This window comes from Leptonychotes weddellii, chromosome 4 (assembly GCF_054177405.1).
Source record: "Leptonychotes weddellii isolate Sample4059 chromosome 4, ASM5417740v2, whole genome shotgun sequence".
Classification (NCBI taxonomy): Eukaryota; Metazoa; Chordata; class Mammalia; order Carnivora; family Phocidae; genus Leptonychotes; species Leptonychotes weddellii.
The window spans coordinates 40,501,160-40,527,902 of NC_138372.1; the positions used below are offsets into that span (position 1 = coordinate 40,501,160).

Below are 26,743 nucleotides of genomic sequence, written 5' to 3' on the forward strand. Positions count from 1 at the left end.
TAAATTCTTTTACCTAGGATGATCAGTGAAGCTTTTCTGCAATTATAGTAGTGAAGAGCACAAGCTTTAAAGTCAAGCGACTTTGGTTTTATTCCTGGTTCCACCACTTACAATTGGGTGTCTAGGGCCAATTTCTTTGGTTTCTAATTTCTAAAATGCTTGTTAAGAGTGTTAGAAATAAACACACATGCATACACATGCACATCCATAAAAGGCTCAAGAATATACTAATAAGAAGAACAGATAATGAAAAAAGAAAAAGGATAATGAACCAAGAATTATGATTATTAAGGAGATAATTAAACCGTCAAACTCATTTGTCCTTTGTGAGGATTAAATGATAAATATATGCAACGAATTTAGCATGCTATATGGCAAAGAATCAGACCACAGTAATGCTAGTATTGTCATTACTAGTATGGAACAATTTTCAAATTACAAAAACACATTAACTAAAGATTTAATTTTATGTGAAGTTAAATGTTCTACACCCAAGAGATTCTTTGAGAATGTTAAAAACTCATCCAATGCTTTCTTTCCTGAGTTTCGAGAAATTTAATATCAAATCAAACTCTTAACATTTAGTTATATTAGATAATTTGAGTCTTACAAAAAGTATTAAGTGCAATATCTTACTTCTTAAAAAATGCTCACATAAAAGTACAATTATCTCTGTGCAGATGACGTGATCCTGTATATGGAAAACCCCAGAGTCCACACAAAATAATTTAGAACTCATCAGCAAATACAGCAAAGTTGCAAGATACAAAACTGAGACACGAAAATCAGTTTTGCTCCCATACACTTAAAAACAATATGAAAAAGTAAGAAAACAATTCCATTTACAATAGCATCAATAAGAGTAAAGTACTTGGGCATCCACTTAATGAAGGAAACAAAAGACTCAAGACTTGTGTAGTGAGAAGGACAAACAACGCTGAAAGAATCCTAAAATACCACAACTAGAGCAACAAAGCCGTGTGGTGCTGGTGTGAAGACACACAGATCGATGGAACAGAATGAAGAGCCAATCAATCAATCAATCAATCAGCAAGCAAGCAAAAGATTTTTCGTCAGAGCTGTCAAAACCCTTCAAAGGTGAAAAAGGTGCTGGGACAACTGGATTACCCACATGGAAAAGAATGATGCTGGACCCTTACTTCCGTGAGTCACACATAAAACTTAACTCGAATGGATCAAACACATAAATCTAAGAGTGAAAACTATAAAAACCTTAGAAGAAAATATAGGGGGAAAACTTCATGACATTGGATTTGGCAATGATTTCTTAAGATATGAAGCCAAGAGCACGGGCAACTAAAGAAAGAACAGAAAAGGAAGTATTTCTCCGTCTTAATTAGAAATGAAAAACACGACATGGATGAACCTGGAAAGAGCAGAATGGGGGGATGGAGAAGGAATAGGGAGCTACTGTTTAGTGGGTACAGGGTTTCAGTCTGAGATGAAAAAATTCTGGGAATGGGTAGTGGGGATAGTCGCCCAACAATGTGTATTGGGTATGTACTTAATGTCACTGGTCTCTACACCTAAAAATGAGTAAAATGATAGATTTTATGTACATTTTGCTGCAGTAGAAAGGAAATTCTAGCAAATCTAAAAATTAAAAAACCCCCTACATTTATTTTTGAACTGTCTCTTCATGTTCTTGCCCATTTTTCAATTTGGTTGTTGGTTCATTTGTTAGTGATTTCTAACAGCTTCTTATATATATTATCAAAATGAGTTTCTTGCCTGTCTTATGTTACAAATCTATTCGGCCAGTTTGTGAACTGACTTTTGACTTTATGGTATTTTTTTTCCACACAGAGGATTTTAATTTTTATGGAGTTGAATTTATCTTTTATTTCACAACTTAATGGATCCAGAGTTTCAGTTTAGGATGATGAGAAAGTCCTGGAGGTGGATGGCGGACATGGTTGCACAATAATGAGAATATACTTAATGCCCCTGAACTTATGCTTAAATGCTTATATATGCTTAAACAGACCAAGTTTGGATACAAACTTAGGGGTTTGGATACTTATCCAAACGTAGGGGGTTGGAGTAGCTCTAACATTTCTTCCCTTTCAGAGCTCTAATTTGTAAAGCATACACACAAGGAAAGTAGATACTGATTTCACACATCTTGGTGGTACCTTATAAGCCCTTTGGCCAAGGGTTCCCTGGTAAAGCTAAGTTGGAGAAAGTGGAGGTTGGTGTGGGATCTCCTCCCTCCCATCCTGGACCTAACCGGGGCAGCCTTGCATACAGGCTAGCCCACAGGGATACGGCAGGGTGGGCAGAATGAACTTACCCAAACCATTCCATCAGCCTGGCCCACAGCTTCCCTCCATGCCCAGAGACGTGTAAAACCAAGGGAGAAAGCTAGAAGGACACCCCAGCTATATCTAGATATGAGTCAGAAAGTATGCTGATCTGAGAGAGTGACAAATGCAAGGACATGAACAGTATGATCCTCATAAAGTGATGGGGCTCCCATTAATTTCAGCCTCTCACCACCCAGGTGAGCTCCTCTTTCTCTTGGGGGTGGTGGACCAGGTCAGGTGGAGGTGGGAGTTCGAAGTGATTCAAGGGTAAGAAAGCCTGGTAGTGTTTCCTCTAACCCTCCTGTCCTTAATGGGGATATAAGAACTGCAAAACCCTCTTTCAGGACACAGATGTTACAGGAGGAAAGGAGAAATTCTTCGGTCATCTCAGTAATGCACCATGGACTTCAGGGGAGCAGCACGCAAATCATTATTCTCTTTTGGTATAATGTGACCTTTAATCTTGATTCCGTACCTCTGATTGACTCCTCTCATAATACTAGTTGGGGACCAGAGAGGTAGCTGAGCCGTGAGAATCACACCTAGGAGAAACTGGTTTGGCTTCTGTACATCTGGGTGAGCTGAAGTATCTGTCTGACTAAGAGTGTACAGCTGATCACAGGCAGCACGGCGAATCTGAAATTACATCATTAGTGGCGAAGGACATACATCAACCAACACTTAGAGACTGCTTACAAAGTAATTTTCCTCTGAAGTTCACGCTCTGAGGGATGCTATAAGGGTGTGAATGTTTTCATCACTAATGGTAACGTTTACACTGAATAAACTAGGGCTGATTAAAAACAAGCGTGGTCAGAGAACTGATCCTCAAATTATTCTATTCTACTCAAAAGTTTTATAATTTAATATAACTGAAAATAAGAAAAAACTCTTCAAGTATTTCAAAGTTAATTTTCAAGGTCATATAAGAAAAATCAGAATTATAAAATCTAGTGGGAGTTCATGACTTAAAGTTGGTCTTTTCTGACTTTGACCAACATGTTGACACTGAACGTCAGCTGCAGGTGCTCAACACCAGCTGTAACGTTCTGTTTGTTGTAAACAAACACAAAGTAGTCTTAGCACTAATCTCTGAACTTTTGGTGGAATACGGAATAGAAAGGAGGGCAGAGCGTCCAAATGGTCACTTGGTCACTTTGCTTTCAGAGCCCTTTGTAGGAGTCCCAAGAGGACTAGACGCCATGCCTTCTGTCCTGCACGCAGTGTCACAGGTATGCAGAGGGCCGTGGACAAAGAGGACCGAGGGGATGTTTTATGTAATGTAAAAAATCCTTACCTCAGCACTTGGCGATCCAAGCAGAATATCAATGATAAAATCAGCAACACAGGGCAAGTTATAGAAAGATGCTAATGATAAAAATAAGGAGAATTGGGGGCGGGGGGGGGGGCCAAGTTAGGAAATGCATTTTCAGAATTTTCAAAAATTCTGAATACTTTCTTAAGCTTAACTATAGCAGAAATTCATCTCTTTTTCTACCTGAAATTGAATTCAGTACTTTCTACAACTGCCTCCACATCTCTGAGTTTCCCCCACGAGAATCTAAGGTGCCCAGGCGCAGGACCATGTCTTGGTCACCCCCGTGCCTCCACATTTTAGCACAGTGCCTTGTACACACCAGTTATAGAACAGTATGTCTTGCCTTGATAAACTATCAATACTCTACAACAAAGTACAAATGATAAAAAAGCTTGAAGGGAAGTTGACTTGAAAATATCTCTAAAATTAAACAATTACAGGAAAATTAAACTATGAGTATGGCATCTGTTCAAGAGCATTTTGTAATGACTCGTACTTCTTATATATGTCTTCAAAAGCATTCTTGCTCAAAGCAAATAATCTTGGACACTACATTACTGTTCTACAAATGTCCAACTTTTTCTAGATTTACTTTATCTTATGAGTTTGGATATTATACGAAACACGTAACAGTCATCAATCTTATGTAACAGGTGGTCTGAATCAGTGATAACACGTAAGGGTCATCAATCTTATGTAACAGGTGGTCTGAATCAGTGATAACAGGGAAGAACAGGGCTTCGATGCATTGGTACAATTTTTAGAAGTGGAACTGTTAAGACTTCATTCCTGCATAAATATTTATTGAGGGCCTACTACACACGCAGTATCTGGGTGTGAGAGATTCAGTAGGGAACAAAATGGACAAAAGTCTCTGTCTTTATGGAGCTTACAATCTAGGTGGGGAGGGATGATGACAATAAATATGGTAAGTAAATAAACTATACACTATGCTATATGATAGTAAGTGATAGAGAAGAAACGAGGTAAGGGGTTTAGGTAGTGCTGGGAAGATGGGAGGGTTGTGGTCAGAGAATGTCTAAGAGATGAGATTAAGCACACCTGTATGAAATGAGGCAGAGAGGGCCATGTGGGAAAGATGGGGAAGAACATACCAGGAAGAGGGAACAGCCAGTGCAAGGGCCCTGAGGCAGGAATGTGCCTGGAGTGTTGGGGAACAGCCAGGGAGGCCAAAGCATAGCGAGGGAGGGGGAGAGCAGGAGAAGGTGAAGACACAGAGGCGTCAAAGGGGTGGACTCTGTATGGCCTTAGTAAAGATTTGGCTTTTACTCAGTGGCAACTGAGAAGCTGCTGCCGGGTTTTAAACAGAGGAGTGCTACAACCTGACTGACATTTCAGAAGGTCCACTTCTGGTTACTGTGTGGAGAATAAATTGCAAGGATAGAAGCAGGGAGATCCGTCAGGGCGCTGCTGCTATAATCCAAGCGAGGGATGATGCCAGAGCAGAGGGGGGTAACAGTGGTGGTACTAGAGGGCAGAATCTGACATGGTTGGAAGGAGAATGTGCTGACAGAAGGGGGTGTGAGAAAGGAATCAAGGAGGACTCAAGGATTTTGGCCAGAGCAACTGAAAGAATGAAACCGCTATTACTTAAGCTGAGAAAACTGCGTGATTCAGTCCAGCTAAGGAGCTCGGCTGTGGACCCGTCAAGCCTGGGAAGACTACCTGAGAGCCAAGTGGAGAGGTCAGGGCAGTGGTCTAGGCTGTAGTTTCACATTCAGACACTAAGGGGAATCTGGGGCTGTGATGGTGGATGAGATCACCGGGAGAAGGGCTGGGCCCTGGGGGGGTTCTAATGTTAACGTGTGATTAATAACAGCCCCAGTTTGCCAAAGCCCACAAATGAGGACAAGTCTGAAGTTTCGTAACTTTGAATGCTAGAGTCATCATCAGTTTAGGGATTGATACAGAATTCTAATTCTGCAGTTTATGACCTGTAAATTTGGGTTGTCTTCATTCCCTAACTAGAGAGTAAGCTCCTAGAGGACAGACATCCTTCCTGTTTAATACCTAACTGGGGAACCTTGTAACAGAAGGTGCTCAATAAATACCTGTTCAGAATTTAGCCATCCTAAGCACTATTCTTACGGAGCCCACCTGCCCGCTTTCCCCCTTTTCATTTCTATTAGCATGACCTTCTCTACGAGGGAACGTACATAATTCCCAACAGAAACCTGGCATTTCCCTAAAAGAGATGAAGGGCAAACAAGCCTCCTGCCTACCCAGTTGTTGGCTCCGCAGCTGCAGGCACGTAACAAGCAGAGACAGGGCCTCCCCGGCAATCAGCGAGTCTTTGGTGGACACAGACTGTTGTCGCACGCAGATGCCCGCATGCAGGGCTGCCGGGTCCCCTTCACTCCCAGAGCTGCAATTGCTTCCTGGGAACAGGCAAGCAGAAGGTTACTGGGGACCCCACAGGACCCTCATGGTATCATAACATCCTTTTAATGTGCTCCAGAATCCTCAAGTGAAATTAAACAGTGCAAGGAGACATTCTGGTCTAAGAAACGAGAGACAATCACTTTATTTGACCCCAACTGCTTTAAAACACATTTGGAGGCACTCGAAATGTACTCAGGAGGCGAAATTCAGTTGAGGTGACAGAAGTGAGAACAGTGCAGTTTGCTGGGCCTGAGAGAGTCTTCCTGGGATATTAGAAATATTCCTCATCCTGACCTAGATGGGTCATCTGTACGTAAAAATCCCCAAAAGCCTGTACACGTAACACTTCCACACTTCGCTGTACGAATGTCATACATTTAAAAAATTTTTTCTACTGAGGTAAAAATACACACGTAAATTGAAGAGGGAAACCAATTTATAAAAACCTTATAGAAAATAACTGGCCAAACCAAGAAAATGACTTTTCCAGGTAGGAATTCCAGATGAATTTTTATTACGGCCACAATTTTTGGCCTCATGGCACTTTTACAACACTCGGCAAGCTAAAAACTCTGCTGATCTGGTTTTCCCACTTCCTCTGCGCTTATCAATGCTTTTTTTCTGAAGGTCTGACCTACGTACAGTAACGTAACAGGTCTCAAGTGCACAGCTTGACGGATTTCTACTCATGCTCAAAGGCAAGAGAAAAGGCTTCCTCCTTTTTGCGACTCCAAACAGCCTATGCATAGATAACTCTCACAGCTTATTTCTTGCCCGGTGATTTAATGACTTTATTCTTTTAAATCAGTACCTGAACTGCTGAGTCGGCTCCGGATTCCAGCAGGAAACAGAGAATTACTTTCTTTAATTGGCTGGCTGCTCCCAACGAGGTCAAGTCGTCCTGCAGCGGCAGCCCATGACAACCTCATGAAACAGGCCACTGTAGACGTGAAGTCACTCACTTCCATTGTCTAAACAAGGGCAGGAAGAACGTTATGAGAAAAGGCAGCACTTGGAACACACTCCCCCTACTGACTTCCATCCCCTGACTGGTCTCAGTTTTGTGAGACCCTTTCTCCTCCACGATCACCCAGAAGGACAGCCTTTATTATGCTTCCGTACCGTTCAGAGACTTTCAGTATGTCCTCTACCTGTAACCCAGAGCCTGATCTCCATGCTCAGGAGTCAGGATACCCGTCACTCATTTGGATTTTAACGTTTCTCCTCTCCCACACAGTACACTTTGGGCTGCGTGAACGACCCCGTGGCCTTCCCTTCAGGCTCTGTTCTGTCTCTCTAGCTTTGCTCACACCTGCGCTCTTGAGGGAACAACTCTCCATGCTTCTCTGTCATCTCATCTAGCTTTAAGGCCTAGTGCAAATGCCACCTCCTACGTAAAATCGTTCACGACAGCTCTGGGGGAAGGCAATTAGTCCACTTCCCCTAAAGGCCTACGAATGTTCTGCCCTTGTAGCTCTCCTATAATCCCTGAGACTTCCCACCTTGAAGGACAGTGATTTCTGCACTGGTGGTCCCTCTCTGGCTCACCGTAGGTTCCGTGAAGGCTAAGTTCATGTCATCAACTTGTAGGTCTGCACAGCCCTTCCCTGTAACAGCAGGGACTTCTAATTTCTTGAATGCACAAGTCACCTACTTGTATTGCAACTCGTGCAGCAGGGATGATTTCCTCAACCCTAATGGAAGACCTGTCAGACACGGACAGCTGTCGGTACGATGACTTTTCTGGAGTACCACATAAGGACATCTGCCTGCTTGTCTGCCGGCTGACGTTTCGGAATGGGCGAGAAGAAAGTGCTTCTATGCCGTCTTTGGTGAGGTCTTCATCTAATAACGTGGGCATTGTTTGTCCCACAAGTAAAAATCTTCAAAGGAAACAAAAAGCTAGACTTATCTGAGGTTATTTCATACTATTCAAAATGATAGCATTTGGGAAGAGAAATAAAGTGAAGTACTGCCTTGTGAGACTAAGATGATATATTTACATACCTGGCAAGTTGTAGACAGATGGAATAAACTCCCTGCCTTGTTTCATAGTCTACTTCTGATGGGATGGAATCCCTCTGCATGACATTTACAACCAAACTTAAAAGAAAAGAAAAAGGCAGGATATTAAATAAAGACTTCTATTTCTTTCATAGGAAATTTTCTGTAACTAATTTAATTGCTTATGTAAATGTTATCAATTACTTAAAATTTCTATAAGAGCCTTACATACACACAGACCATACATATTTCTAACACAATGATTTCCTATGATTCCTGCAACTCTTGGTCCATTTAGAGTTAGATTCCTTGCTTAGCCAAAATCCTAGAGTGTCTGGATTGTCCTCATTCTTGCTGACTGGTGTGAGTTCACTGATTCACCACTATTTTATCACTAGAAGAACTATCAGTTAAAAAACATATCTAGAATTGGTATATTCAATAAAGCTTATTTTCACATTCACTACAATTTTTCCTATTACAAAAGCTTCCTAACTGTTCTTCCTGCTCCCACTCTTGACTCTCCACCCCCAAAATCTATTCTCAAAAGATCAATCATGGGGTGCCTAGGTGGCTCAGTCGTTAGGCGTCTGCCTTAGCTCAGGTCATGATTCCAGGGTCCTGGGATTGAGCCCCACATCGGGCTCCCTGCTCAGCGGGAAGCCTGCTTCTCCCTCTCCCACTCCGCCTGCTTGTGTTCCCTCTCTCGCTGTGTCTCTCTCTGTCAAAAATAAATAAATAAAATCTTAAAAAAAAAAAGAAAAAAGAAAAAAAAAGATCAATCAGAGTGATCCTTTTAAAATATTAAGTCAGATCACGGCACTCCTCCTCTGCACAAAACCCTCCAACGGCTTCCTGTTTCCTACAGAGAAGAAAAGGCAGAGTCTTGACAGTAACCTGTAACCCGTAAGACCCATAACCTGACGTCTGGTATGTCCGTAACCTCATGTCCCCCTACTGTCTCCCTCCTGCTACCCCAACCCGACAGGCCTGCTGGTCTCCGAAGGCACCAGGTCAGTCTCATGCAGGGGCACACACTGGCTGCTCCTCTGGATGGCTTCCCCCAGGGATCCCCAAGTCTCCCTTTCTCATCTCCTTCAGGTCTTTGTAAAATGTCACCCCATCAGTGAAACTTTTCCTGATCACCCTACTGAAAATCACAGCCCTGTCCATTCCCTCTTGTCTCATTTTTCTCTACAGTTCTTAACAGCTGCTGGCATATGCTTTTACTTTCACTTCTTTATTGCTTGTCTCCCCTCCAGACAGTAAGCATCACAAGGATGTGGAGTTCTGTCTAATCTGTTCACTGCTCTGTTCTCAGTGCTCAGAACAATGCCTGGCATGCAGATTAACTGACACAACTAAGCCAGCAGTAAAATGCCTTTATTCCAGAGCTCTGTGATTGGAAGTGAATAATCGGAAATGAGTTTTCACTAAGAACACCTCTGTGATTCTGAAAACGAATCAAGCTCCATGCAGGAGGCCTTCCACACGCTTGGGGCTTCTTTTAGCCCCACTCCCTTTATTGCTTCAAGGTCTCAGCCCAGCCTCTTCCCCGCAAGGCCTCCCACAGGAATTCTTGCAACTGTCCTCCAGCCTTCCCTCCTTCCTCGCCCGAGGAAATGCAGGCCTGCTTCTTGTTAGGGCAGGAGAACTTGGCCCCACGGATTATCCCTTTTCCTTTGATCTTTCTTTAGTCAGCCTGCAAAGACAACCTAGGCTTCCCCAAGGTAAAAGCAAAACAGAAAAGCAATCTTCCTCAGCTTTTCCCCTTCCAGTCACCGTCACCCCTGCTCTGCTTCCCCCACGTCTCTGATCCACTCTCGGCTCCTCACTTCACGCACCTCAACCATGTTCATCTCTCTTGATGTCCCATGTCCTCCATCCCCTTCCGAGCTTATTTCCGACGCTGACTGAATGTTCACCATTCCCTCCCTCTCCCAGGCGAGGAGTCACAGGGCCATTGATAATACACTGCCTCCCCTATATCTAGTCGTAAAAACTTGCCTATGTTACCTTATAAATGTTGGTTACTGCTGCCCAACATTTACCGCTGTCACTCTTCTCGGGGCCACTGCATGGTTCTCCCTGCCTCCGTCTCTCCCACTTCTATTTATTCGTCTCCACTGCGGCCAAAATGATTGTGCCAGGCAATTCCCAGCTTTGAAACCACCTGTTTTCCCATGGTCTATAAGCTAATGTTGAAATTCCTCAAGGTGACCCTTCCTGACATACTTCTCTCCTTCATCCTTTGCTCTAGCCTCCCCAGGCAACTGTGGCTCCCAAGACAGGCCACACAACATGGTGCTTTTACTCATCCCACCCACCCCCTCTGGCTGAGTCCTGTAGGGGATTCCTGCTCTTTTCTCAATTCCTAGCGCAAACGTCATCTTCTGCAAAGCACCTCCTAATCTTACTACCCCATGAAAACTTCACCATTTAAGCACTATCTTGCATCACCTCTCCCTACCTCCCACCCAATGCATTTTATGAGCTTGTTTTGATACCTCTAATAACTGTTTGTTATTCTTTGTTAAACCATGAGGCTCTAAAGGGCAGGAATGAGATCTAAGTTATCTTTGCATCCCCAGCATTAATAAGGCCTCATAAATATACAGCCATTACCGGGAATCAAATTTGCCTGGTGTCAAACTGATGCGGGAATCAGCAGAAACAGATCTGCTTCCTCTCCTCTACTCTCCTCAAGAATTTCTCCCACTACCGGAAGGAAGGAGATGTGCTTCTGCCAGTTCTCCAAATAACCAAAAGTCGTAAAATGAATTTAAGCGTTTCGAAGACTGAAACACCATTTCTTCTTCTTATAACTCTCGTGACATTTCACACAATACCTTATAGGAATAACCAAGGCCAAGCAGGAGAAATTACCCACAATAACTATATTCATTCTTTGCAATTCTTGTGACATTATAGTGAAACTCTAACCTCAGCCCTCCTGCTTTGAGGAAGTTCTCGCAGAAGGATTTTGCACAGTTTCTTGCCATGTCATCATCAGCTGTTGGCATGAGTTTGGAGCTTAGAACCTTGAAAACAGATAGGCACAGTTAGATAGCCCAACATTTCCAGCAGAAATAACTCCTTCACTAAGTAAAACAATCCGATAACTCGAGTCTGAGTCTCATTAAGTGCTGCATGCTGTTTCCCGACCCCGTTCCCAGAAGAAGGAGGCTGACGTTTCACAACTGAACTAATCATGTTTTCCAAGTTCTATAAGTTAGCAAGAAAATCTGTTTTGTTGAAGAAAGCTGGTGTGTTCTTTTCATGAAACCAGCAAAGGTGGATGTCTCAGGCTTAGACAAGAGCACATAACATTATGTGATATGCTAGACATGTTTTTGAAAAAGATGAAGTTTTATAAAATAGCCCATTCCTTAAAAATCCAAGATGAGGGGGCACCTGGGTGGCTCAGTCAGTTAAGTGTCTGCCTTAGGCCCAGGTCATGATCTCAGGGTCCTGGGATGCAGCTCTGTATCGGGCTTCCTGCTCAGCGGGGAGCCTGCTTCTCCCTCTCCCACCGTCCCTCCCCCACTTGTGCACACGCTCTCTCTCTCTCAAATAAATAAAATCTTTAAAAAAAAATGCTAGATGAGCTAATAATGATTCTGAAACTCCTACCATTTATTGACCACCTACATAATAGGCATAAAAGGAAGTCTTTACATGCATTCTCTCTTAATTTCACCATGCATGCTGTTATGTATTTTACTTTACAGGTAAAGACTGAGACCCAAAAGGCTAAGTGACCTCAAACCCAGATGTGCCTCCCTCCTAAATCCATGCCCCTTTTATGGCACTGATATACGTACCTAAAGGAAAGTGTAACTAAAAATTCTAGTATGGCAGATAATTATTTCAAAGAAATAATCATCCTATAGTATGAGACTTAGTAACCAACTGCTTATTTGGTTGTTACGATTTAAAAATAAAAAAAAAAATAAAATAAAGGAACCCACTGCCTCAGGTTCTCCAAGGTTTTAAAAATAGATATATTCAAGATCCTTTTTTATTCTAGAAAATCTGTTTCTATGAATCCATGGATTTTATGTGTGTAGACTTTTAGTGTGGGATTTCTTTTCCACAAATGTTTCCTTCCTGAAGTGCTCTTTGGGAAATAGGCTCATCAGCCTCAGGTTATGGGCACTGCTGGGAGGAAGGGAGCCCTCTGCTTTTCTAACCCTTCCTGTGAGTTGACAGCCACGTATGTACTCCCCATTCTCAACGGATAGCAATTTAGTGAAGGTGGAAGATTTCTTCAAAGCAGTAGGTATTTGGAATAGCTACTTTGAAGCTTCCTAGTAGACAAACGTAAGTTGAAGACTAAAATGCAGAGAAATTACCCTTCCAGGGGTCAGTTAAAATAAGTACTTTTTTTTTTTTAAGATTTATTTACTTGAGAGAAAGAGATCAGGAGCAGGAGGGACAGAGGGAGAGAGACTCTCAAGCAGATTCCACACTGAGCACAGAGCCCAATGCAGGGCTCCATCTCACAACCCTGAGATCATGACCTGGGCCGAAACCAAGAGTCGGACGCTTAACTGACTGAGCCACCCAGGCGCCCCAAAATGAGTGCTTTTGAAAGTGTTCAGTTTTCCATATATTTTGTGCTGTCTAAAGCAAAAAAACAAAAACAAACTACCTCTCAAAGGAATTCCCAGTTAATCAAAAGTACTGAAATTGTGCTGGAGGTATTTTACTACTACTGTCCTTTGGCTCTAAGATAATGCAATCTAGGTAGCAGATGATAAGCCAGACTCACTGTTGGACCATTCTGCTTTTCTAGGTGCTCTCAAATGTGGGTGTTGAGGTTTATACCTTAACTTTTTTTAAGACAATCATTCAAAATCAAATGACAAATCTTGCAGGTATTGCAAAATTTATAAGCTTAAACTGGCCAAAAATTTCTGGGCAATTTTCTGTCTTAGAGTATCATATACATATATTTTTAAATGCCCACATTAAATAAAGACATGCTTTCTTTTAAAAACATTTGCTAAATATATTCTCCTTTTGAACCCAACACATTTCTTCACAAGAATGATTAAGGCTAATATGAAAGAGCACAGCTTGAACACACGAGCAACAAGTGATGCAGAAAAATGAATGAATATATTTACATACTCTAAATTAGACTGCCAGAGGAAATAAAACTTGGGCAAAGCAAAATCATTCAGGGCTTTATTTTCTCCAGACCTAAAATGGCAAGAAGGTCTAACCTCTCACCCTCCAAGAGCAGAGCGTTTCCCTCCCCTATTGCCCCGTTACTGCTCTGCTCTTAAGACTCAGAATATGCAGCCTCTCTTATGTCTTACTCAAGATTTTGGAGCAGATATCTTGTCTTTTCAACTCTCATCCTTTAACTACCACAATGACTTGCAGACATTAAACAGTAAATGTTTACTGAACTAAATCTACTAGTTTAAAGCTACTTTTTGGAAAGAGGATAATAAAAATATTCTTTTGCTTAAATTCTTCCAGTTGCTTTTTTTTTAAAACCTTGAAATGATGATGTATTTTCTGACAAACTCTTCATAGCTTCATTATGACAACAAATTACAATTGTTTTTAAAAAAGTTAGGATGTATCTAATAACAAGAAGGCTGAAGATTACTACTGTATTGGACAGACTCGCTAAAATTCCAGAGGAAGATAATGGCATATTTTATTACATAAGGATTCCTCATTATTTATTTACAAGTTGTTCTGCGAGTATAACAGTGTGCATAGGTATAAAGTGAAAAAAACTGAGCCTTTTCTAAGGCCAAAAAACAACAAAATGGTTCAGTTTATATTGTTTTTTACTTTTTTTTGAAAACTTATTTTTTCACAGATCATCCAATAAAAATACTTATCTCCGACATCTAAAAGCATGAATGTGCAAACAAAAATGAATCTGTCCTGGTGAAATGAAAAGAAATGAGGCTTCTTACTTCTAAGTTATAGAGCACTCTGAAGGTGGACATTCCTGGAGCAAAGGATCGAAACAGACTTTCCAAAATTGAGCTGGCGCTTGGCTGATGCTGCTGCTTGGAGGACAGGGATGGAGACTTTGAGGACTGAGAACTCGTTTCAGACAGTAACGTCTTCTAAGGTTTTAAAGAATGAAAACAAAGGATGTATGTGTTAAAAGCACAAGTTAAGGAGAAACACACCTCAGTGTGCACTCTAATGTTCTTTTCCTCTTTAATATAATCGCACCAAAGGAATTTCCTACAAATTAACCTCAAGGACACATCACTTGGTAATAATTAACAAAACATCAAATTCCATCACACAAACTTTAAGTGCTCAACAGCATCCTGACCCTACAGGAACGTGTCTGAGAGTGTCTTCTAGGTAACACTAGCAAGGTCGTCTTTGTTTCCGTGTTTTAAAAATCTGTACTACTAAATACTGATAATTAAATTATGAACTTGTGGAAGTGGAAGCTTTGAACATGTTTTGAGCTAGTGCTAGTGATACATTTTGCAATTACATTAGTTTTGTTCTCCCTGCAAATACCTAAGCTGTGTATGACAAGACTATGAGCTGGTGTAAACTTCAACCCTGAAACATAAATTCGTACTGCAGTTCTAACAACTCTGTTCTACATGACTTTGTTCTGAGAACATAATTAAACAATATTATAGAGAGAATGTAATTTTAATACATATGATAAAATTCTTGAGGAAAAACATTACAGAAATTAAGATGAACTTTAAATATCAACAGTGGAAAAAAATTAAATGATAATTATGCAAGCAACTCAAACACAGGCAACAATCACATTCAGAGAGGTGTCATGACAGAAGAAAAATGTCTCCACTGAATCAGCACTTGTCCAGAATCTGATCCTGGACGAGACACTTCATCTCTTTGGGCTTCAATATCTTAATCCAGACAAGAAGAATGTGGAAGTACATATTAAAGGCTCTTCTGGTTCTAAAATTTGATGTCATTATTGATTCTAGGTCTTTTAAAAGTCAACATGAAGTTCTGATTTCCATTTACAGCAAAGGTATTTTTTTAAAGAAGAACTGTTATAGGATAGCATAAGGCCTGAAAGTGATTTCAGGTTGTATCGCTACTGAATCATGGCATTAAAATTTCCATGCCACTTTAAGTCCAAGACACTCGTACCTTTCTTCCCAAGGAATCAAGCTGGTCCAGGGCTTCCTGAATGGCTGGGTCAGTGGGTATCAAGAGCAGCAGCTTTCGTACTCGTAGAGTTATCCTGAAATTTTGCAAACACAAATTTTTTCACATAAGCCGGTTTCAATACCAAAGTCATTTGTTCCCGACAAATGTAAAGTCAAGTCAAAATGGACTTGGTTCCCTAACCTTAGTAACTTCCTCTCCTTCAGGCCTCGTAAACATTTATATTTACCTTGGCTCCTCCAGATTGGCAAGCTGGTAAAGCATGTCAAACACATTACATACAAGTGCCATCACAACACCAGGGAGGGATTTCTCCTGAGGGAAAAAAGCAAAATATAAATACAAACTGACAAAAACATTTTCTCTTTTTCTCATCAAACATGCCAACAATAAAATTACTACTTCTGCAGGAGTGGTCGCCACAAAGCTTGAGGGGAGCTGTGTGCTCCCCTGCAGTACAGAGCAACACCTGGGAACAGACACTGGCAGGACCACATCCTTCTAGTGCCTATTACCTGGGCTCTCCCCTATCCACCTGCTGCTGAAGGGTTAAGGGGCCAAAAGGCAGGAAGTGGAAGAGAAGTAAAATGGTGGGCAGGTATAATTAATAGAATGGAGAGTAGACACCGTTGAAAGCTGATCATAGCTCGTCAGGAGCAAACAAGGCAATGAGTGATTTAAAAGCAAAATGAAAGTAGTACATAGGTATATATATATATACACACACACACAACAGGTAGAAGAGACTTAGGTGTGGTTAAAGTACTATTTTCTGGTTATAAAGATAAGAAACTAGAGTCACTGTAGAGTGTCACTATACAAGGGAACATTTTTAATAAATTTAGGATAAACAGGAGACGATTTGAAAATGTTAAGCCTGAAGATGTTATGTGCAGGCATACTGCGGATATTGTAGGTTCACGTCCAGACCATGGTGAGAGAGCAAATACTGCGAGAGTCAAAGGAATTCTTTGGTTTCTCAGTGCATATAAGTTTATACTACAGTCTATTAAGTGTACAGTAGCACTGTGTCTAAAAAACAACGTATATGTCTTAATTAAAAAGGACTTTATTGCTAAAGAATGCTAACCAACATCTGAGCTTTCAGGAAGTCTCGATCTTTCTGCTGGGGGAGGAGCCTGCCTCGATGGCGATGGCTGCCGACGGATGAGGGTGGCTGCGGCAATGCCTTAAAATAAGACCACACTGAAGTTGGCTGCATCGACTGAGTCTTCCTTTCACGAATGATTTCTCTGTAGCACGAGATGCTGTTTGATAGCATTTTACCCACAGAAGAACTTCTTTCAAAATTGGAGTCAGTCCTCTCAGGCCCTGCTGCTGCTTTATCACTAAGTTTCTGTGATATTGCAAATCCTTTGTTGTCTTTCCACCACCTTCATGGCATCTTCACCAGGAGTAGATTCCATCTCAAGAAACCACTTTCTTTGTTCATCCGTAAGAAGCAACTCCACACCCGCTCAAGTTTTACCCTGAGATGGCAGCCACGCAGTCCCCCCTGCAGGCTCCACTTCTAGATCTCTTGTTCCTTCCACCCCATCTGCAGTCACTTCCTCCCCTGAAGTCTGGAACCCCTTCTAAGTCGCCCATGACGGTTGGAACCAGCTTCTTCCAAACTCCTGTTAATGTTACTATCCTGACCTCTTGTCATGAATCATGAATGTTCTTCTAGAATGGCGAATCCTTTCCAGAAGGTTTTCAATTTACTTTGCCCAGAGCCACCAGAAGAATCACTATCTATGGCGCTTACAGCCTTAGGAAATGTGTTTCTTAAATAATACGTCTTGAAAGTCAAAATGACTCCTTGATCCACAGGCTGCAGAATGGATGCTGTGTTAGCAGGCATGAAAACATTTATCTCGTTCATCTCCATCAGAGCTCTTGGGTGACCAGATGTATTGTCAATGAGCAGTAACATTTTGAAAGGAATCTTTTTTTCTGAGCAGGTCTCAACAGGGGTCTTAAAATATTCAGTAAATTATGTTGTAAACAGATGTGTTATCATCCAGGCTTTCTTGTTCCGTTTACAGAGCACAGAAAGTATAGATTTAGCGTAATTCTTGAGGGTCCTGGGGTTTTATGAATGGTAAATGAGCACTGGCTTCAACTTAAAGTCACGAGCTGCATTAGCCCCTCACAAGAAAGTCAGCCTGTCCTTTGAGGCTTTGAAGCCAGGCACGGACTTCTCCTCTCTAGCTATGGAAGTCCTAGATGGCATCTTCTTTCAATAGAAGGCTGTTCCGTCTACACTGAAAATCTGTTGTTTAGTGTAGCCACCGTCATGAGTGATCTGAGCCAGAGCTTCCAATCACCTGCTGCAGCGTCTACACCCAGGTGGCTGCTTCACCTTGGTACTTCCACGTTATGGAGGCGGCTTCTTTCCCTAAACCTCACGAACCCACCTCTGCTGCTTCCAACTTTCCTTCTGCAGCCTCCTCACCTCTCTCAGCCTTCACAGAGTAGAGGAGAGCGAGGACCTTGCTCTGGGTCAGGCTTTGGCTGAAGAGGATATGGTGGCTGGTTTGCTCTTCTATCCAGACCACTCACACTTTCTCCATCTCAGCAGTAAGGCTGGCTGACTTTCTTATCATTCGTGTGTTCACTGGAGTAGCACTTTCAATTTCCTCCGAGAACTCTTCCTTTGCTTTCACAACTTGGCTAAGTGTTTGGTGCAAGAGGCTTCCCTTTCGGCCTAACTCAGCTTTTGACATGCCTTCCTGATGAAGCTTAATCATTCCTAGTTTTTGATTTAAAGTGAGATGCACAGCTCTTCCTCTCACCTGAACGCCCAGGGGCCATTACAGGTTTACTAACTAATTTCAGTATTGTTGTGTCTCAGGGAATAAGGGACCCAAGGAGAGGGAGAGAGATGTGGGAACAGCTGGTTGTGGAGCAGTCAGAACACACACAACATTTATTAAGTTTGCCGTCCTATATGGGCACGGTTTGTGATGCTCCAAAATAATTACAATAGTAACATCACCGATCACTGACCATAGATCATCATGACAAATATAATAATGAATAAGTTTAAAATACTGTGAGAAGTACCAAAGTGTGACACAGAGACACAAAGTCAGCAAATGCTGTTGGAAAAATGGCACCAGCAGCCTTGCTTGGTACAGAGTTGGGCACCAACCTTCAATTTGTAAAAAACACACCATCTGCAAAATGCAATGAGTGAAGGCATGCTTGTACATTGTTTCTGCTGTTGATTAACTGTTATAATACTACTCTGAGTGGGATCTTCCTTAAATTCTTTTTTTTTTTTTAATATTTTACTTATTTATTTGATAGAGACACAGTGAGAGCAGGAACACAAGCAGGGGGAGTGGGAGAGGGAGAAGCAGGCTTCCCGCCGAGCAGGGAGCCCGATGCGGGGCTCGATCCCAGGACCGTGGGATCATGACCTGAGCCAAAGGCAGATGCTCAACGACTGAGCCACCCAGGCGCCCCCTTCCTTAAATTCTTACTATTATATAAGTGTAGTCACTTAAAAAAAAGAAAAGAAAAAACCCATTATACTAATACTAGCCCCGAGGAGTTCTTGAGATCTATAGCAAGTTTATGATAAGTTAGGAAAAAAACACAGTACACAAACATCTTCTATTTGGAATTAAAGCAATATATATAACTATGAAAAAAACCTCATGTGCTATTTGAATACCTTTACATGAGGTCTGGTGTGGTCTTCCTCTCTAGACTGTAAAAGCAAAGAAGCAGAACCAGCAGAATCAGTTCTGTACTCTGGTACCAAGCTTTGTCCTGACACAGAGGGTACCAAATAAATGGGTGGATTCATGAAATGACTGGACAAATACTGATTGAGTACCTATTATGTTCTAGGCACTCTTTTAGGTGCTGGGGATACAACAATGAGCAAAACAGGCAGAAGCCTGCTCTCATGGAGTTTATATCTCATCGGGGACAGAGAGACATTAAATAAGATAAAACATATAATATGTTAAAGTAAGTCAAGAAGGGAAATACGAAGGGCAGGGATGGGGTTAAAAATTTAAATAAGATTGCCAAAGAAGGTTCACTGAGAAGGCAATACTTGAGCGAGAGCTGAAGAACGTGAGAGAGGACCACCAGGATACTGGGGAAGAACATTCCAGACACAGGGAAGTGCAAGAGCACAGACTGTACTAAGTCTGAGGACCAACATGGAGGCCGGTACAGCAGGGGCGGTGGGACCGAGGGAGGTTGCGCGAGGTGATCTCAGAGAAGTGCCACGAGGGTTCAGGAGATCAGCCCTGTAGGGTAGACTCGGGCGCCTCCTCTAATTAGATGAAGCCACAGAAGGGTCTGCGCACCATGTGACTGCGGTTTAAGAAGAGCCCTGGCTGCTGGGCGCCGCACAGTGAAGAGGCTGAGGGGTGTAAGGGCAGAGCCGAGAGAGCCCGCAGGCGCTGCCGAAACACTTCAGGTGAGGCAGGACAGCTGCCTGGACCCATGCGGAAGCCACGGAGGCAGACAAGAGTAGCTAGATTCTAGATGCATTTTAAAGGCAGAGTCAAGGATCTGCTTGGCCTCGCTTGGCTCTCCCCTTCCTCTCTGGCTCCTCTGTCGTCGGCCCCGCTGGGTCTTCTTCACCCTTGATCTCTACACAAAGGAGTCCCCTGGCTGTCTCCACTTGTTCCCTCATGAGGAACCTCATCAGTCAGGACGGGTCGGACAGAAAAGGACCCAGTCAGCCAAGCCTATATGGGCCGAAGGCACAAGCACGAAGATTAAGTTCTGACTTGTCAGCGGACCGTCACCCCGTACCTGCTCCATGGCGTACGAGGAGCTGAAGACCCCACTGCCGCTGCTGCTGGAGCTGGTTGAGGAGTCGGCGGAGCTCCCGGATGGGGTCCCACTGCCCGAAGTCTTCACTGTGAGGATCTGTTCATCAGAAAAGCCCAGCTGGTGGAGGAGCTTTTGATCTTTATTCACCGTCAGCTGCAAATAGCGGTTTCTTAATTACCGAGAGGGAAAGGAGGACGGAGGTGTGGACGTCAGGCTGAAGGGCCGCCAACGGTTGGAGCAGACCTACCAGACTATCGTTGGTAAAAATCTGTATGTTGTCCACAGGCGAGCACAACTGCTTGGCTATCTTCCACCGCACGCTCCCTATGGTCTCATTACTGTGGGCCTGCACGATAAAAGCAAACATCACTGTGAGGAGGGACCAGGTACCAGGCACTGTTCCAGAAGCCGGGAACAACAGCAGAGACCCCACAGACAAGACTCCCCGCCTGGGAGGCTCCCCTTCTGTAGTAATTCAATGTCCACTTTCCTGCCCCCGTCCTTGCCATCTCGCGGGCATCATATCTCAAGTCCTTCTGCGCGGGGTCGCCACGCTCTCCCATTCTCTCTGTGCTCCACCACCAGCTACCCTGCCTGTCACCGAACAAGCCACGCAAGCCCCACGGCAGGGCCTCTGTCCCTGCCGCTCCCTTCGCTTGGAATGTTCTTCCCCAGAAACGGCTTGCTGTCACTTTATTCCATCTTTGCTCAAATGTCACCACCACTTCCCTGCCCATCTTTTTATGACATTTCGCATACATGCATCACTCTACCAAATCATCCAGCTTTATTCTTACTCATTCTTTAGAACACTCATCACCACCTGATGTTCTATCACGTGCTCACTTATGGGCCTGCTTCTACCCCATTACTTCCCTTTCACTGCAGGTGTTTAGTCTGGATTTGTTGACCAAACAGCTTGGAGAATAGTCGCTCACACAGCTATCCCAACCCACAGTGCTCTCGCAAAACTAAAAGTAATAAGACAATACGAGAACGGCTCCAGGGCTCAACGTAAACCTACCTCTACAGTGAAGGTATCTTTGGTAGACTCATACGTAACATTAAGAGTTAAAAGATGTCCATGAAATGAGGCACCATGAGGTAGAATAGTTCGTGGAACAGAGTAAAAATCCTTGAAAAAGATATAAGTCAAACAAGTCAGACGCACAGCATCACTGAAACATCTCAGAAATACACACCGAACACAACCAGTCTAATGATACAATGATAAAGTGACTTTAAAAAGAGAGGCTTACCTCTATAGTGATCACATAGCGTTCAGCCAGAAGCAGCAACCTCTCGATTATTACAAGTTTAGTGGATCTACGTATTAAAAAAAATTTTTTTGGAACATATTTGAAATGAATTGCTTGATTCCAGTCTGCTTCACCAAAACCACACAGCTAGCACTCACTGGTCAAAGGCTGAAATTTGCAGACTAAACTTCCCCTGCACCGGTGGGGGTGGGGGTGGGGGGGTGGCTCAACCAGCTCACAGCTGGAACGCACCCAAAGAGTCAGGGAGGACAAGTATCTCCGGGTGTCCTCTCCTGTCCTGTCCTTTCCTCTCTTTGTAAACAGCTGTTCTGTAGAGAGAGGACCTGGGTCTCCAGGTCTATTTGTCCATCAATCCACCAAGAGTGAACTATCAGTAAGTTTGAGTCTCATAATCTTACAACTAAAATATGCCACATAATTTGGTAAACACATGGACTCTCTCTCACCAAGTTCTGAACTGCCTGAAAATCAGAAGACAAATGCAAACCAGTAAGCCTACCACAAATAACACTTGCTGTTTTAATGAGTCTGAGAATGAGGAAGAAGTGAAGGACAAACAATTGTTTATCTGGTTTAAATGAACATCCCGTATAGGTAAAACATACAAGCATAAGAATTTATTATCTAACCACCGGTTTTCAAAGTACTTAAGAAATCAACACACATCAGGAGACAACCATCTCAAGAACAGGCAACATATGGCCAGGAAGTGTGGAGCTCTAGCACACCCGAAAATGGGACCTGAGGTCCCTTTTGGTCCGACTTAGGGAATATTACTATTATCTTAATTCATAGGACTCCAACTCCAACATTCAGCAGCTTATACATTCACAGCTCCATATTTTATGAAAGAGAACATTACATGTGTTAACATCAAGAGATGAAAATCCAAGTGCCCTTAATTTAAACATGTGCTATTCCAGAAAGTCTAGGCATTTCAAATAGGGACATTTCTAAATCTGAAAAAAGATACTACCATTTTCTAACAATTGGTCTGGTTTGCTGATTAGCAATATTGGAAATTTCACTTTAAAAAGAGTTCATTAAACACATTCTAATAGTTTGTTAAATACATTTAAACAGAGTTCTAAATCCTTTCAGGCTATGGGCAAGACTAGAATATGATATTGAGATAGAAAATCTTTAGGAAATATCTAAGTGCTAATAATAAGTGAATGATTGAGTGAACTTAATTATGCCTCAATAATGAATTAAATCACAGACAGCACTGCAGAACATGGTGTAGATGAGAGAATAACTCAATTACGGTCACTGAGAAGTTCTCTTAAAACCAGTGAAATAAGATCAACTACAGTGTCCTGGTTCAAATGCAATTTTGAAATTATATATTCCTATTAACAGTGTTCAGAGTTTATAACAAGAATAGTTAAAAACTATCCTGTAGTTTTGCTCTGTAGTCATACAAACATGAACTGATTCAGAATAAAAATCACTTATAAAAAGAGAAAAACAAAAAACACACTTATTTAAAGACGTTGCAGTTTGGAAATCCCGATCCAATAGTTCATCAATGCATTTCTACTCTGGTTTGTCAGACAAATGAATCATTAAGGACCTAGGCAGAGATGGACCACATCTTACAAACATGTAATCAGGAATTCTCAATACATATTCTCAATGAAAGCCTATATGAAATACACTTCTATCAATATGGGAATGCAAAGCTCATGTTAGTGTTCTTATTATGAGCTGAATACTCTGTAATCACTTACTACCATTTTAACCATTTTTTGTAAGATTTTAAAGTAATCTCCACACCCAATGTGGGGTTCGAAATTACAACCCCAAGATCAAGAGTTGCATGCTCTACTGACTGAGCCAGCCAGGCATCCCACTTTCTGGCATTTTAAAAAGAGCACCAAGAGGGTTGAGTTTTATTGGCATCTCTCATATTAATAAAATATCACTACCCAGTACTCAACTCCTTTAAAAAAAAAAAAAAAGATGAAGAATGTAAGGATATATTGTTTTGATTCCTTTCCTAAAGAAAGGCTTTAAAAAGAAAAAAGAACTGTAAATAGAAATAAATAACAAATACACACATAAAGACATTCCAAGAGTGTAAAGAGACAATCTGAGCACCCATAACTAGAGCGCAGTAAAGTAAGCCTTGTTCTGAGCACCTGACAAGGTTTCCTGGACACCACTGGTTTGGGGCTGCTAAGAATGAAGGGCTTATAAAACCTCACAGGAGCATTTGAGTTCCTTCAGCCTAACGTTTCTGAATATTCATCTACGTTCCTCACCATATCAAATAACTATAGCAAATACTGAACTCAGATTTCACTGATAGTATCTGAAAACACTGAAACACTGGAAACACGGCAATGTGATAAGACGCCAGTCAGTCAGTTCAAAGTTGGAATTTGGTGATAGAATTCTTATTAAAAATTATTTTGAGGGGTGCCTGGGTGGCTCAGTTGGTTAAGCGACTGCCTTCGGCTCAGGTCATGATCCTGGAGTCCCGGGATCGAGTCCCACATTGGGCTCCCTGCTCGGCGGGGAGTCTGCTTCTCCCTCTGACCCTCCTCCCTCTCCTGCTCTCTGTCTCTCATTCTCTCTCTCTCAAATGAATGGATAAAATCTTTAAAAAAAAAAAAAAAAATTATTTTGAAAAATAATTTTAAGTAAATAATGTTTTAACTCTGATAATATTATAACACACAATTTTAATTAACCATCATCTTCCATTTCATTTTGCTTATGCTGTTAATGCCCTGATTTGGGCACAAGGAGAAAAGTTATGTCTACATAAGTAGAAAAAATTGCTCTTTGTACAACGAATATATCTGTAGTCTGTTGCAAAGAGTAGGTTACTCCTGTTACACAGAGTCAAAGTAAAATTATTTAAAGACAAAAAAAAAAAAAGTAACAAAACAACAGAAGTTGACCACTAGGCAGAGGGGAGGGGCAGAGCAATACCTGGGTGGTGCTGATGATGACCTACGGATCTTCAGGGAAAAACATACAGATTTGGGGAAGTATGATGTGGTCATACAATTTCTTAGGATATGACTATTTGCAAAAATTACGACATAAAAGGAAGAAATCCACAATTGAGACATCTCCAAAAAAGGCAGCCAGTTATTTTTTATTTTTTCAAACTGATACATACATACATATATATACACACATACACATATATATATACAGACATATATATTCCTGCATCAGGCGAGGATGTGCCATAATTTCGTCACTCTTACCTATAAGGAGACTGAACTGATGTTGCTACAGTTGGCATGGCTGTCGCTGTAAGCATTTTTGTGGCTCTGGTCACAGCATGCGTCAGAGTGGGGCCACCAAGTGCTGAACTGGCTGCCTATGAAACAGGAAACAATCATTCTCTATCAGGGTTTCTCAAACCTTGGTCCTACTGCTATTTTGGGCTGGAAACTTTTTGTTGGAGGGCTTTCCTGGGCTTTGCAGGATGTTTGGCAACATCTCTGACCTCCAGTCACTACCCACCTACCACTAGGTACCAGGGGGACCTCTCCGGCTGTGACAACCAAAAAGGTCTCCAGACACTGCCAAATGATCTCTGAGAGGCAAAAGAACCTCTAGTTGAGAACTACTGTTCTACATATGTTAAAACTTGAATGGTACACCTCATTTAAGGTATTTGAATATTTTAAATGTTTTCTTATGATGACCTATCTGGATGGAAGTCACAATTTGGAAAATCCTGTACGGATTCAAGCACATATTCATCATCAGAAGGTTAATTTATTGACACTTGGGGGCAGCAGCCTATGTTTTTGGAATACTCTCCATTAGATATAAAATTTAAGTACAATTAAGAATGAAAATGACTGTTTAATGCTTTAACCGTCATGCTGGAAATAGATGTGAGATGGTATCACACAGCAGGCTTCTAATGGACAAAGACCACCAATACCACCAACTACTGAGTGTCCTGCGAGGCCTTTAATAACATTTAAGATACAGTCTCGGGTGAAAATGGGTAAGGGTAGGAAAAGCAAGTTCTTTCATGAAACTCCTGGACAGAAAGAGAAGGAGAAAAGAATCTATTAGATGTGGAATGTAGGGGCGCCTGGGTGGCTCAGTCGTTAAGCATCTGCCTTCAGCTCAGGTCATGGTCCCAGGGTCCTGGGATCGAGCCCCACATCGGGCTCCCTGCTCGGCAGGAAGCCTGCTTCTCCCTCTCCCACTCCCCCTGCTTGTGTTCCCTCTCTTGCTGTATCTCTCTCTGTCAAATAGATAAATAAAATCTTTAAAAAAAAAAAAAAGAAAGAGAAAAAAGAAATGTGGAATGTATAGCAGACCTGTTTTCTGAAGACAGTTTCTATACCCCAAAATGGGGGGTGGGTGGAGTGGGGAGGAGGGGTGGTGGAAAGAGAAGGAAAGCTTTCCCATAAAGGACATTTCTGTACTGGGGGAACCAAGGCAAATGTCTGTTCCCTATGTGACAATAAGGTACTGTTGACAAATTCTTCAGTAGAATCCAGCCACAAATATCAATATTTTACATGATCCCAATATAAAATTAAAAAAGGAAAAACATCAAAGCATTTATTTCAAAAACAGGTTCAAATGAAATTCAAAAATAGGTTCAAAGGAAATTTACCACTCACTTCTAATCTCGTGTAACAGTCAGCAATAAATTTCTTATGTAATGATACAGAATCCTACAAGAGATAAAAGAAATTAAAATTAGTCCGATATTTAGTTGCAATCATTATTAAGAGCAAAATATCAAAATAAAAAAGCCAATTTTCAGGCACACCAAGGGTGAGAACTTATCAATAAAAACATATATATATAAATCTTCTGTTCTGTGCACGAGCACCCACCTTCTTTAATCTAGGATTTAGGTTAATGTAACTATAATTTATGATTAACTGAATAGCTTCATTAGCAATTTCTTCATCAGGTGATTCCATGGCTATTTTCCAAATGAAATCCATTCCTATCAATTCCAGCTTTTCTACATACTGTTCAAAAGAAAAAAAAATTGTAAAGCACACCAAGGTCACAAAATTACAGACAATTATTTTCTATTATATCACTCAAGTCTACACCTTTTATGTTTAGTATGAATTAAGGCTGCAAAAACTAAGCTACACGCGAGAGCACTGTTGTGCTGATTTGGAACTGTAAAACAAAGAAAAAAAACCACAGAAACACTGGCCTATGTCCATGGCCACCAGGATATGGAGAGTTTTCTCCAGATATTCCTAAACCCAAGCTGGAAATCTACCCAGACAGACTACAGAAGCGGAAACACATAGGAGTGAGGTGGGCACCATCTTCAAGAGCTTTTCTCCAAAAGGCAAGAGAGGCCGGCTGGAAGTGGTTAATAATCCTTGAGGCTCAATCTGGTCTTCCCAAAGCTCAGTTCAAGTGACAGGATCTAGGCCTTAGAGATTTTTAAAAAATTCTTACCATCCAGGAAGCCAGGTCTTGAA

At 41.8% G+C, this 26,743-nt stretch overlaps 1 protein-coding gene across 3 annotated transcripts in view; it reads right to left on the reverse strand.

Annotated features, from left to right (window-relative positions):
- Window positions 1-26,743, reverse strand: part of USP24 (ubiquitin specific peptidase 24) — a 134,320-nt gene that overhangs the window by 45,001 nt on the left and 62,576 nt on the right. For all 3 annotated transcript variants that reach the window (XM_081818485.1, XM_081818483.1, XM_081818486.1), the window contains 17 exons: window positions 26,129-26,269; window positions 25,910-25,963; window positions 24,521-24,636; window positions 21,273-21,339; window positions 21,038-21,148; window positions 20,261-20,359; window positions 19,993-20,166; window positions 15,434-15,519; window positions 15,187-15,280; window positions 13,998-14,153; window positions 10,996-11,093; window positions 8,056-8,151; window positions 7,703-7,931; window positions 6,860-7,019; window positions 5,889-6,044; window positions 3,625-3,695; window positions 2,803-2,963 (listed from right to left, as the gene is read on the reverse strand). In XM_081818485.1, coding sequence (XP_081674611.1) covers window positions 2,803-2,963; window positions 3,625-3,695; window positions 5,889-6,044; window positions 6,860-7,019; window positions 7,703-7,931; window positions 8,056-8,151; window positions 10,996-11,093; window positions 13,998-14,153; window positions 15,187-15,280; window positions 15,434-15,519; window positions 19,993-20,166; window positions 20,261-20,359; window positions 21,038-21,148; window positions 21,273-21,339; window positions 24,521-24,636; window positions 25,910-25,963; window positions 26,129-26,269 — 2,069 coding nt within the window. The remainder of the gene's footprint in view (window positions 1-2,802; window positions 2,964-3,624; window positions 3,696-5,888; window positions 6,045-6,859; window positions 7,020-7,702; window positions 7,932-8,055; window positions 8,152-10,995; window positions 11,094-13,997; window positions 14,154-15,186; window positions 15,281-15,433; window positions 15,520-19,992; window positions 20,167-20,260; window positions 20,360-21,037; window positions 21,149-21,272; window positions 21,340-24,520; window positions 24,637-25,909; window positions 25,964-26,128; window positions 26,270-26,743) is intronic.